Raw genomic sequence first — 13,321 nt, 5'->3', positions numbered from 1 at the left:
CAACTTACCCTGAGCACTGGCTCAACTTACCCCAGTCTCCCTTACCACTGCAAAAAGGTCAAAAGTAAAATTTCATATGATGCAGAATCAGAATCACAATCGGAATCCCTTTATCTGTCCAGCAAATGGGGATATTTCTGTGTCACAGCAGCCAGAGGACAGTAATATTACAATAAACGTTAATAATAATAAGTAGACAATATAACAAAAAGGTAAGAAATATAATAGACTTGTATAAACATAGCATTGTACAATATGAACAGTGTAATTGTAAACAGTGTGGCAGTGTTAGCCAGTGAGTCATTTTTAATATATTAAATATTAAACAGTCATGTTGTTGGTTCAAAAATGTTGAGATGTAAATTTCGAAAGGTGTGTTCTGGATTAAAAACTGCATTATTTGTCTCAGTAATGTGGCGGAATTAATGTATAAAGTTGCAAATAATTGAAACAAAATAGTCCTACTTCTGATTACACTTAACAACAGTCCTTCAGTAACGTACTTAGTTACTTTCCAACCCTACCCTTCAATTTCTGACAGGAAAAAGTTCATTTTAATGCAAACAGTTGACACTATTAACCTCAGAGTTCGGTTTCTATACACCATGTTAACTGATAATCATGTAAACAGTAACCAGCTGAGCTAATGAGGCCTCCTGGTTGTGATGCACCTTAACAATCTGACTCTCACCACCTAAAATTAGGCCACAAATCTCCAGTGATGCTGAAAATGTCTCATGACACATTTTTCAGACCTTATTTCAAGTCATCTCAGTTTTACCTTCCTCAGATAAATGATGCTCCTCTTCATATGGAGGCTGACAGATTTTTGGGGATATTTCACAGAGCAAAATTCATTTAAAAAGGAGCTTTGAACTTAAAGACGGTCCCTAACTCCCTCACAAATTACCCCCCCACGTTATGGTGGCCAAATCTGAATTAATGTTTGTAGCAATACAGTAAATCTGAAGCCATTTCAACCATATATATATATGTAAAGATATAATCTCTGATGAGTTGTGTGTATTTAAAAGTAACGTTGTAGCTTCATTGATTATTTAAAAAAAAAAAAACAAAAAAAAAAAACGTGGCGATTTGGAAAACAATGTGAAAAAACCCGCAACATTTTGTTGGATACGCAACAAAAATAATAACACATACGAGGTGAAAACATAATATTAGCCCCGTGAGCTGTGTTAGGAACAGTATGGTCGGCTGGTTGCCTTTTTTCTGGCATCTGTTTCCGAGTGGGTGTTTGTGTCTGTCGTAGTATCTGGCAACCCTGGACAGTCCCAGCCGGTGGATCTTGCGTCGGTTCCTCTCTCAGCTGAACCTCCGCAGAAGGTCTTCTCAGTGTAGCCGGTTAGCATCATGGCGAACGTTGTGGATACGAAGCTATACGACATCCTCGGAGTTTCACCCTCTGCCTCTGAAAATGAACTGAAAAAGGTGAGAGAACCATCTGAAACGAATCGGGAATTTTGAGGGAGTAAGGGCTGGATAAAAAGGGGAAGAGGGGTCACCGGTGAAATGTGGCCTAGAAACGAGCTAACTTAATCAACGTGATCTAGTTTGCTAACCGCTAGCTAAAGATGCCCACCAGTAGTTAGCTTGCTAGCATAGCTAGTACACTAAGCTAGCTAAAATAGATAAGTGCTTCGTGTTTGAGGACAAACAAAGCCGCTAAAAGGTCTGGACGAAATACCGACAACGATTGTCCTTTTCTCCGTGCCTGTTTAAAGTAGAAGGATGGAGTTAACCTACCCGATAAACAAGAAATACACTGGTGACCACGAGTGCGATAATACCGGCTACTAGATGATAACTAGCTACATTCCAGCAAATAGCCTACGCCAGGTCGAGCTGAAACGACACAAGCGGTAGCTAAACAGCTCACACAGTTTTAAAATACCAAGAAAGACAATAAGCTTGTGTTTATATGGCGTTTGTGTAACATTCGATAACTCAAACTGGTGCGAATATTAACTCGGTTAACGTTAATCGATAAACGTTAGCGGCGGTTGCTAGCTAACATTAATTTCACCCGTCGTGTAGCTAGCTAATAAACGGCACTGTATTTGTGGGGTTGTTAGCCAACATGCACGTCACTGTAAACTCCTTCCTAACAGCAGAGCAGCTACGGTCAGTGTGTGGCCTTTTGTGTCCGACCGTCTTCTGTTGTGTAACCTAAACCAATCGATTAACTGGATGATTTTATGAGTTATTGCAACGTAATTGCGCGTCATCCTCGTTTTCCCCTAACCAAATGTAACACGCTGGGTTGAAACAGCTAGCACCCATCTATGTCAAAATTAAGTGCTTTCAGTGGTAAATTAACAGATTCTGGGTTTTGCCAAAACAGCGTGACTGCTATTATACATGTGGACTCCTCTACTGGTAAGAAAGGAAACTGTGAAGAGGGTGTTTTTTTTTTTTATCTCGTTTTGTTGACGACGTCTTTACACGTAAGAGTGTTAAGAGTGGTCTTGAGATATCAAAGGCAGCGATGCTCTTTGGGTGCCCTGATGTTTTTGACAGCAGGCCCACAAGTCAAGCCCTTGGCTAGTACGGCTGGTAAAGACAGGTGATACACTTAATGATTTGTTAGCAGAGCCTTATAACACACTTGGCACCTGACCTCAGGGCTCTCACATGGCTTTGTTCACTTGATATATGATTATTTTATCTTTTGTGTTTTTACAGGCCTACCGCAAACTGGCCAAAGAGTACCATCCTGACAAGAACCCTGATGCCGGAGACAAGGTATGAGTGCACCAAAGCATGTCATGGTAAAAGCAGCAACAGCGTAGTTGGCGGCAGAATCAACAGCAGCAGCTCAATTGCTCAACAGTTGGGACCAAGAGTTGATGTCTTAGTTTGTTATGATCACACAGTCCGACTCTTTGAGCATCAACACAAGGTACAGATCAGAGTACAGAACATGAAACATGCGTTTCCCTGGAGAGAAGTGCATTAGTTTTTGATTTGCGCTGCTCCATGACTTATTTTTTCAGATTCTGGGAGAATGTGTCACAAGAGACGAGACTGTCTTTTATCATTTCTTTTTTACTTTGTCAGAGGGGCTCATCAAAAACAAAACCAGCTGCCCCTTTTTGCTGTGATCTTCTGTATTGTTTGTATTCTCTGTGTCAGGCTGTCTCATTCTTTTTTTTGCCTCCCCTTTCCAGTTTAAAGAGATCAGTTTTGCCTATGAGGTGCTGACAAACCCAGAAAAGAAGGAGCTTTACGATCGCTATGGAGAACAGGGGCTGCGGGAGGGAGGAGGCGGAGGGCCTGGCATGGACGATATCTTCTCCCACATTTTTGGCGGAGGACTGTTTGGGTTCATGGGGGGACAAGGTAGAGGACGAAATGGAGGCAAGAGGAGAGGAGATGACATGGTGCACCCTCTCAAGTAAGTTACATAAAAGCAGTTTTGGGTGCTTCTTTGGTTTGCCTCAATATTAATTGCTGTAGCTAACATCTCAACTCTTCTGTCACCCAGAGTTTCTCTTGAAGACCTCTACAATGGCAAAACCACCAAACTGCAGCTCAGTAAGAATGTGCTCTGTGGTGCCTGTAATGGGTGAGTTTTCTTTGAATATTTCATTTCAGCCATAAAACAAAGAGAAACTGATCCGCGGTTGCCCTGACAGAACGTAGTATGGAATATCAGTAATTTTGCTGGATAGAAATACCTGTCAACTAATCAGTGCTGATGCTTTCCTATTCTACTTTCAGTCAGGGGGGTAAAGCTGGAGCTGTGCAGAAGTGTGTGGCATGCAGAGGACGAGGTATGAGAATTATGATTAGACAGCTGGCCCCTGGGATGGTCCAACAGATGCAGTCAGTCTGCACAGACTGCAATGGAGAGGGTAATATGTCCACCAACACCCACACACACACCGACTATTCTTTTAAAAGATATGGATATTGTACAATTACAACTACCGCAGCAACTGTAATCGTCTGATCTCTTGGATGTGTGCAGGTGAGGTGATAAATGAGAAGGACCGCTGCAGAAAGTGCGAGGGTCACAAGGTGTGTAAGGAGACTAAGCTTCTGGAGGTGCATGTGGACAAAGGCATGAAACATGGACAGAAGATCACATTCTCTGGAGAGGCTGACCAAGCACCTGGTGTTGAACCAGGAGATATAGTCCTGGTTCTGCAGGAGAAAGAACATGAGGTAAAAAAAAACAGTTTGGATTCTGATTTAGATTTTTTAGTTGTTACTTTTTATCAAGGGAAATTAATAATATTTAGCCGCTGTTTCCATAATTGTCAAACATGTAAACCAATCAACACATTTTCTGATTTATATCAAAATCAGGATTTCCGCCGTGAAGGCAGTGACCTTCACATGGTCCAACGTATCGGCCTGGTTGAGGCTCTGTGTGGGTTCCAGATGACCGTCACTCACCTCGATGGACGGCAGTTGCTTGTCAAATACCCACCTGGCAAGATCATCGAGCCAGGTGAACATGTCTTTATAACACTTTACTTGATTTGATCTCTTTCATCACATTCCTTGTTTTTCTATCTGGTGGACATCTGTTGTTAACAAAAGATAATGGCTCTTACATTTACTGTTTACTGAAGCTATTAAGCGGGTGGTGGAGCCACACTATTTTTGGGACAGCAGATTAAAAATAACTGATGATTTTGGAGAGCAATCCACACTGACACTAATGGAGTGCAGGCTGATCCACTTGAACATGGAATAATGGAAATGTTGCTTACAGAACTAAGCACAGTCAGAAGTAAACATCAACCATGAGCCATATTGCTGTCAATCTCCACTGTAGCAGCAAGTGTTTAGAAAAAAAAATCTCCTGGTGACAACTTTGTCTCTAATACATTTTTAACAATGGTGCATGCTCGAAAATGTATTTTTAACTCCAGATATTTTGCATAAACATACATTTTTCGGTTAAAACTTAAAGTGGAATGTGTTACTAGTTTTTTTTAATCCAGTGTGTAAATCATAAATGCCAAATCATAGCTTATAAATTGGGCAAAGGCATACAAAAGCCAAAGCCTCATACTGTATATCATGAGATTGTTGTTGTGTCTGCATGCCTTCTCTCCCTTTAACTGATGTGCGTTTGTGTTTCAGGCTGCATCCGAATGGTGAAGGGAGAAGGAATGCCTCAGTACAGAAATCCCTTTGAGAAGGGAGACCTTTACGTCAAGTTTGACGTCCAGTTTCCTGAGAACAACTGGATTAGTGCTGAAAAACTGAATGTGAGTCGTGATGATGAAACATTTGCACATTTTTAAACTCCATTAAGCTTGATTGATTGTTGTGTAATGATGCGTTCTCTGTTAAATTAATTTATTTCAGGAACTCGAGTGCTTGCTGCCTGCTCGCGCTGAGAATCCTGTCATTTCAGCAGATGCAGAGGAAGTCGACCTGACAGATTTCGACAAGAGCCAAGGCTCAGGAGGCGGAGCGAGGAGAGAGGCCTACAATGATAGTTCTGATGAAGAAGGTGGCCATCATGGCCCAGGAGTGCAGTGTGCACACCAATAGAAAGACTCATACGGAAGACACGCACACACACACACACAGACGCATACATAAACATCCCTTGAGTCCCATCGCTAACACCATTCAAGACTTGACGCACATACATGCAGTTTTCTCTCCTTTCATGAGTCCCATGAAAAAGAGATAAACCCAAATACATATTACACATATATCCACCCTCCTCAGTTCCATGGTGCCCATAAGTCAGAGATATGCTGGATGTGTGATGACCATTTTGTGTTTATGGACAGTAGTGCTCATCAAAGCCTCCAGCAGGAAGGTGTTCCCAGTCTCAGAGGTTCATTGACTGAACTTGACTCGGACCTCCCCGTTTTCATCCTAGGCTTTTACCTTTCACTGTGGGAAACACCAGTCTAGTGTATAAAATGCAAATATTGTTGACTATCTTGTATAAGGTGTAGTTTAGTCTATCACACACAAGCGCATGCTGCTTTCTTGCCGAAGATCTTGCACATGTAGATCCAGGGTCCGGACACTACAGAGAAATCTTGACTCCACACCGGTTTCAAAGTGCCCTGCTATCATAAGAGCCGACCTGACTGAAGCCCTAAAAGTGTGTCCTCTGCACAGCCTGCTGAGAACCGCACATGTTTAACCCACTGCATCCTCTAAGGTGAACTGTCATATTTTGGAAAATGGGACTGGTTCTGTTTAGTCCCCAGCTGTCACACTGCTAGAATTTTAAAGCCCTGATTATAGCACCGGTCAGCCAGGCGCCATGTTTTCTTAGTTTGGAATTTAAGCTTGTTTGTCTTTGTCGGTTTGAATGTTTAGTGTGTTTGAGACCTCAGAACTTGAACATAATTTGTGTGCTCATTATTTGGTATGAGGACACACTTGTGTACTTCTTATGTATGTTTGTAATGCAGTGGCTCAGTGTGTTTTGAGCTGCTGTGGAATGTTCTGGCTTATTAGGGTGATAGTTATTCCTGCTTTGTGTTGGACTGCAGTGTGCGTGGACACTATACTATAGGGTTGATTACAGAGGAGAAAACAGAATGTTTATTTGTCGAGAATCTCTCCCACGTAGACATTTTCCTTTTTTTCTCGCCGGGGAGAGATCATCCTCTCTTGCAGGAAAACCACTGGGCCCGCACCAACCCTCTGTATTATACATATCTCCCCATCGTAGAGTTGTTAGCCAAATCCTTTGACATGTTAAAATAATTCCATTCCCATAGACCTGTAAATAAATACAGCCCCAGTCCATAGGTGCATTCAGTCTACAGCAGTGTCCTTCGTCTCATCATTATTTCTTACATAAGTGAGTAATGGCCAGCAGTGCCAATATAATTGTTGCGTTAACATGAAGGGGAGTTAATGGAACCTCTGTAGACTTAACATGCACCTCTGTGACTCATTGTGTATGTAATTTTGGGCACAGGGGGGATAATGTGTACACAACTGAAGGGGGGTCATTGATAAATGACGTTACTGTTTATGCTTATGTTTGTCGAGATGATAATTAAACTGTATAATACACAGTCACCACAGGTTTGAGATGTTTTATTTCAAATACACAACCTGCATTCAGAAGGTTTTTTTTATATGTGGTTATTATGACAACAAACAAAAAACAAGAAGAGCTTTACTGATACAAAACCTGCAACATTTCACTGACACAAAATATCTGTAAACTTAATGGATTATTAGAAAACCAAACATTTTTTGTGGTACTTCTACTGTTGACAACCTTTATGAACCGTATGGGACTCACTAACAATCTTTTTTTTTTATTTAACAAGACATGAATTTAAGCACATGCTCAGTCTGCTGCTTCATCTGTCTCTCTGCTGTTGAGAGCTACTGGGCCCAGGAGCTCCTTAAATCCTGCAGTATTCCTACAGGATTAAAGGAAGGAATAGCAATCTGTATTTATAAAGCACATTTCATACCCAGAGGCAAGTGCTTATAATGGGCAAAGAATATAAAATAAGATCAAATACAAGGGAAGAGAGGGGATGGTGGTTAACTTTTAGTGTTTCCTGAGATGTGTGCCTTACCGGTCTCGTTTGGACTGCATGACATAGGAGCGCTCTCTTCTCAGCTGCTCGAGTCGCTCTTTGACGACCGTCTTCTGCTGGTTCTTATCCTCCTAAAAACACAATAGTTATGGTTCTCCAGCTGTAGAGATACGCTGATTAGTGGATTCAAAGCCCACAAATTAATTGACAAGCTATTGCAATGATCGATAAATAATTTTAATTAAACTTTTCAAGCTAAAATGTGCTGGTCCCTGCTTCTTAAATGTGATTCTCTGCTGCTTTTCTTCCATCATTTACGATATTAAATTAAGACTCTTGAGTTTAGGAATATTGGCTGGAAATAAAGAGTTATCACTTTGGACAAAATGTAAAGAAAATTATTCACAACTTTATTGTAATATTTGACATTTATAAACTATCTCTCAGTGAAAATAATAGGCTTATTAATCAATAATGAAAGCCATAACTCAATATTCAGTATTTTACCTGTGGCAGATCTTGCGTGAGGTGTCGGAGCCTGTCGGTGTGTTTTAGGCCGAGAAGGTCTTCCTCTGCCTTTTTGTTCTGAATGATCGACAGACGTTCCTGAACCTGAAAGACGAACCGTATCTCAGGGGGGAGTATCCGAAATCTTTCAGTGCTCCTCTGTCTACCTTTCTGTAGGATGTAAGCTTGTGTCAGAAATCTCTACTCCTCGTCGTCTACACCTTTCTCTCACCCTCAGCAGCTGTCTCTCTCGATCTCTCTGCTGCCTCTGCTCCACCTTTCTTTGCATGTCCACCAGGTTGCGCATTGTCCTTTCTCTCTCCATTGCCGAGACCGGTTCTCTGGCTCGCTCTCGCTCCATCAGTATGGCTTCTCTCTCGGCAGGGCTACGGTCAACCTTTACAACAGGAGATGGCAGATAGTTAAAAAGGGTACTGTATCAAAAAAAAAGTAAATAACGAGCGCTGGTTGCACAAATAACACCAGACTTACTGCATATTTCTGCTCCTCAGCTTGAGTGCGGTCAGGCCCTCTCAGGTCCCACGCCTCTGACTCTGTTGCAGAGGAACACGTTTCCGCCTCAACCCCGTCTCTCTCTACATGAACTGTCTCATCGCAGAGGTCACCGCCGAGCCGGTTAATCTCGGGACGGTCAGCTGAGAGGAGTGGCTGCGCAGTTTCCACTACCAAAGCATGTGTTGCTTTTCCTTTCTCTGTTTCTTCAGCTACCGCTCTCCCCTCCAGTGTCAACTAACGAGAACAGAAAAGGGTAAAAAAAAAAAATCAGATCCACAACAAATTAATAATGTATTTCAAGGTCTGCTCGTGGAGTCTGGTCTTACTGTGCTGCACTGCTGGTCTGCAGCCTGTGGGTCAGAATGACCTGTGGAGTCAGACCACATCAGAGTGGGCCTCAAATCTTCTCTGTCTCCAAAAGTCTCCTCACTCTGCCTGTGTTCAGCTATGCTGCTTATATCGGTTGGCTGGACCTGTGTCTGCATACAGCCCTCGCCGCCCTGGCTCTGTTCCTCGCAATCCGTGTCATCCTCTGGTGGTTTGCTCCAAGCGAGGGTGATCAGTGAGTCCTGCTTCTCGAAGCTCTGGGGGATCTTTGTTGCGCTGCCCTCCTCTTTTACCTGTGCTTCTCCCTCTGCAGCGGGACTCTGATGAGAATGGCTTGTTGCATCTGATACACACACGATCTCCAAGTAGGGCAGCTCCTCCACGGTCGCCCCACAACCTGGGGTGATGCAAAGTAATGTAACTGCAGGTGTGATTGTACAGGGTGGGAATCAACGATTGCCTTTATTTGCACTACCTGTACAGACGTCCTGTCTGTCAGCCTGAACTCCATTCAGCTCTCGGCGGTCACCACTGATTGAATCCACCATCAGAGCTTCAGCTGGCTGGTCGCTGCTTCTTGGGGCATCGACTGCTCCGCTGCCGCAGGACTGGGTAGCGATTTGCTCATTGCTGCTATTCTCGTTGAAGTTTGGAGAAGGATAGGCATCAGAGATCAGGAGTTGGAGTGAGTTGGTGTAGCGCTGCGCTTGAAGTTGCGATTCAAACTCATCTCGCAGAGCTTGGACACGCTGTGCACTCTAACAGACACATAAAAAAGAGTCCAGTTATTGCTTTTGTGTAATCTTTGGATTGCATGCTGTGGTCGTCTCGACTCACCTTGTCCGTCAGTGCTGGCAGAACTGCAGAGGCTTGGACCTCCTGGAGCTCCATCAGATGGGTCAAGAGGAGCAGGGAACAATCCTCCAGCTGTTGTTGGGACCACGTGTTGGCCTGGTGTTGAGGCTGAGGGTTCGTTTGCATCAAGGGGATCTGAGTCTCATTGCGTGCGCGCAGGTCGGCATGAATTTGTCGCAGCCTTTTCACACAGCCGTTTTTTAAGGCGGCTTGCGTGTGACTATCTGCATTGGAGACAGGAAACAGGAAACAAGAACGATTGGAGCAAAAAAGAAAACAATTCTGCCAAAAACTTGCAGGCGGTGAAATATTGATTTACCCTCTTTCGGAGGCACTCTGCAGCCTGACTCTTGCAAGTCCTCCAGGGAGACCCCGTGTACCAGCTTTATCAGGTGCTTCCTCTCCTGCTCCTGAGTCAGCACCAACAACTGCAGCACTGCCTGTTGTGACGGAGCCAAAGTTTTTGCTCTGCCGCTGATAAAAACTGCTGTAGTGTTTTCCTCTTACTGTCTCGGAATCGTAGGCCCATCAGTACATGTACAATACCTGCTGTGGCGACACGGAGATAGAGTCTGTCTTTCGCTCTTCCCCTCCACCACGTAGCCACAGGGCTGCCTCATCTGCTCTGCACGGACTCCTCACATTTGGCCTAAACAGACACACGAGGGACACACAGGATGCCAAGTAGTAGTTTTCATTTACACAATTATTTTTCACGATCAGTGTTTGTTTGCTCACCATGTCTCCCAGGACTGCCGAGCTGCCAGAAGAGCGCTGCAGGACATTTTCTCTCTCTGAGCTCTGAGAGTTGCCACCCTGATGTATAGACACAGCAGTGTCAGGCTCTCCCTGTCGAGCCTGGAGGGCAGAAGATTAATGAATCAACTCATTCCCGGCGCAGTCAGAGCCATCCATAAATCCATGTGTGTCAAATCTGATTTGGGTGCGAGCTCAGCAAGATCCTACAGTAATCCAGTGGTATTATTATAAAAGACTATAGTCAAGCTAATGGTTCAGAAGTATTCACCTCTCGCCCAGGACCGTGAGTGCGTCCCGTTCTTCCTGACGAAATGTGTCCAACTCGCACAGGAGCGTGACAGCAGACCAGGACTGTTCCCTGGACTCAGGACGACTTGTAGGAGACACTCCCCGGCCGGCCCTGCAGGACAGATTATAAACCACCTGCCACCAAGCATTGTGATAAAAATAATTGTGTTTTTATACATAACTGAACTGATCTGTATTCTTACTTCAACCAAGTTAGTTTTTCGAACTAAATTATAGTCCTGTATTGTAGTTTGGGTGTTGTTTTCTTTTCAGTTCAAGACTTTCATGTGAATTTAGTCTCCATTTCATCTTAAATGTACAGTAATACATTTACATTTAGATCATTTATCAGGCGCTTTTGTCTAAAGCGACTTACAGTAATTCATGCATACGTATACTGATGGCATTGGCTTCCATGCAGGGTGCCGACCAGCACATCAGGGGCAGTTTGAGGTTCAGTATTTTGCCCAAGGACACCTGAATTGAATTGAGTTGAACCTGATAAAAAGATGCTGGCTCTACCCCTGAGCCACAGCCGGCCCTGTATGTGTTACCTGTATATCCTGAATGCTCCAGGCAGCTCAGCCAGACGGAGCATGTCACCCGACTCCATAGCATCCTTAGCTCGATCCTCTAGTTCCTGTTCTTCCTCCTGTTGTTGCCATGGCAGCATGGTCTCCCAGATACTGGGAGCTGTGGTTTCACCCAAAAAAAAAAAAAAAAAAATCAATGATCTATGATGTTGTACTTTATATTCATGTTTTGACGACGGTTCAGGTAAACTTTTCCTTACTGTAGTGCTCCTGGAGCATTTCTGTAAAGAGCAAGTGGGTCACCACATCGTACTTCACCTCCACCAGGAGGAGGACGTCTGACAGCGTGACACAGCCCCAGGCCTGACCTCTAACCGCTGGGCTTCGTGTCTGCCACGGAGAGGGCAATAATATACCTTGCACGCCCTCTGATGCCAATCTAAGATAATCATAAACAAATACCAACATCATGACTATAATAAAGAAGCACTTCAGTGTGTAAAGGATGACTCGTAACATTAGGTAGAGCTACCGGTTGTTTCTAGTGGTAACAAAGCATCAAATAATCTAAAAATAAAAAAGGAGCGATACTGCAATGTGTAAATACTCAGGCACAGTGATAATACGAGACTTTTGTGAGATGAAAAAAGACATATTTCCTCAATCTGCAAGCTAACTAGAAACTCAATTAATGTAGTGGAGTAATTTTTTTTAAATTTCCCTTTAAATTCTGTAAGGGTCAAGCAAAGTGCCTTTATTTTTAGATGTACTTGAGTAACTTCTTAAACCTGCTGGGCTCACCTGGCCCAGCACTGCCTGGCTGCCTTCTTGAGCCTCTTTGCTGCCCTCAAGCTGCCGTCCAGCTCTCTATCCTCCATCAGTCTCTCCCTCTGTGAGTTGAAAGCAAATGTCAAAGACGAACAAGGCAACCGTTTCCATGCAAGGGAAAATCTACGACACCGCCGAAGCACAGCCTGTACCTGTAAACCGCCTGTGTCAGAGGTGCACGACTGTGCAGGTCCTGAATCTGATGGGTCATGAGCTGTTTTGAGAGTGTTCGGTTCTGAGCTTCGGTGCACGATGATGACTGGCTTGTCAATCGAATGGAGAGGGTTGAGATTTCCATTAAGCAGCTGGAGGTCCCAGTACAGCTAGAGAGACAAGAATAATGACCCCCAGGAAAGACGACAAAAATAACAGTTTAGTCAGAGGGTTTCTTGGATAAACTCTTGGTAGAATTTCCCTGACTACCTTTTGCTTCTTGTCCCTCTCTCTCTCCATTTCTAAGAGAACATCCAACACACTTTCACCGACGCAGGACCAGCTCCTGTCATCTCCTGCAATCTGAAACATAATGTGGTTTTGATCAAACGATAGCAGCCTTGATCGTGAGCTGTTCCAAATATGTCTGAGTTACCTTCCTCATGGCTGCGTGCGCCTCATCAGTGTCGAAGGGAACGTGAAACACTTTGTGGTAGAGGAGACTCACGTCTTCAGAGGAGAACTCTGCTCCGGTGGACTTACCCAGGGACTGGTACAGACCAGCGATACAATCCTGGGGGAAGACATGAGGACATTAGGGTTACTATACAAATGGAAAACAGTTCCCAACCAACGTCAAAACTTCTTACCCGCTCCATGTTTTCACCACTGCGGGCTGTTGAATTATACAGGCTGTTACTATGGTTACAGCTGCCCTCTGGAAAAAACAGCTGGATCAGGTTACCAAGCAAGAAAAGTGACTGTATCTGTCAGAGGGAGACGGAGAGGAGTGAAATGTGATGCATGCGATGTGTGAAAAGTGTTCTGTAGCAGTGAAAGTTGTTTAATACCAGCTCGTATATTATATATTTTATTTTTGTGTCACCTGTCTCATTCAGTATATGTCATAATTCAGTCTTATAAAGCTCATGCTGGTAAGAGTCTGTAGTTTCTTCCTAATATTTTCCTGAAAAGATAATGCAACTGGGGCTAATTCTGAAGAAAACAGTGGCCCATATGAAACTTGAACAAAATACA

The 13,321-nt window shown here is 43.7% G+C and overlaps 2 protein-coding genes across 2 annotated transcripts; one reads left to right on the top strand and one right to left on the bottom strand.

The window, feature by feature from the left end:
• The first annotated feature begins 1,201 nt into the window (after positions 1–1,201).
• dnaja2b (DnaJ heat shock protein family (Hsp40) member A2b) lies at positions 1,202–7,041 on the top strand. Its single transcript, XM_030426280.1, has 9 exons — positions 1,202–1,449; positions 2,704–2,763; positions 3,189–3,415; positions 3,506–3,586; positions 3,742–3,875; positions 3,992–4,188; positions 4,333–4,477; positions 5,119–5,246; positions 5,347–7,041. The coding sequence occupies exons 1-9, from the start codon at positions 1,372–1,374 to the stop codon at positions 5,533–5,535; spliced, it is 1,239 nt and encodes a 412-aa protein (XP_030282140.1). The 5' UTR covers positions 1,202–1,371; the 3' UTR covers positions 5,536–7,041.
• Positions 7,042–7,043: 2 nt separating this feature from the next.
• On the bottom strand, positions 7,044–12,959 carry LOC115586861 (uncharacterized). Its single transcript, XM_030426270.1, has 19 exons — positions 12,934–12,959; positions 12,720–12,857; positions 12,554–12,646; positions 12,283–12,453; positions 12,104–12,192; positions 11,563–11,741; positions 11,324–11,462; positions 10,750–10,881; positions 10,461–10,580; positions 10,269–10,371; positions 10,042–10,162; positions 9,705–9,946; positions 9,343–9,625; positions 8,867–9,264; positions 8,517–8,774; positions 8,257–8,421; positions 8,025–8,129; positions 7,557–7,648; positions 7,044–7,394 (listed from the first exon to the last, which is right to left on the bottom strand). The coding sequence occupies exons 1-19, from the start codon at positions 12,940–12,942 to the stop codon at positions 7,319–7,321; spliced, it is 2,913 nt and encodes a 970-aa protein (XP_030282130.1). The 5' UTR covers positions 12,943–12,959; the 3' UTR covers positions 7,044–7,318.
• Between the last annotated feature and the right edge of the window lie 362 nt (positions 12,960–13,321).

The sequence above is a fragment of the Sparus aurata genome, chromosome 8 (assembly GCF_900880675.1).
Source record: "Sparus aurata chromosome 8, fSpaAur1.1, whole genome shotgun sequence".
Classification (NCBI taxonomy): Eukaryota; Metazoa; Chordata; class Actinopteri; order Spariformes; family Sparidae; genus Sparus; species Sparus aurata.
This window is presented reverse-complemented; position numbering and strand designations above follow the sequence as displayed.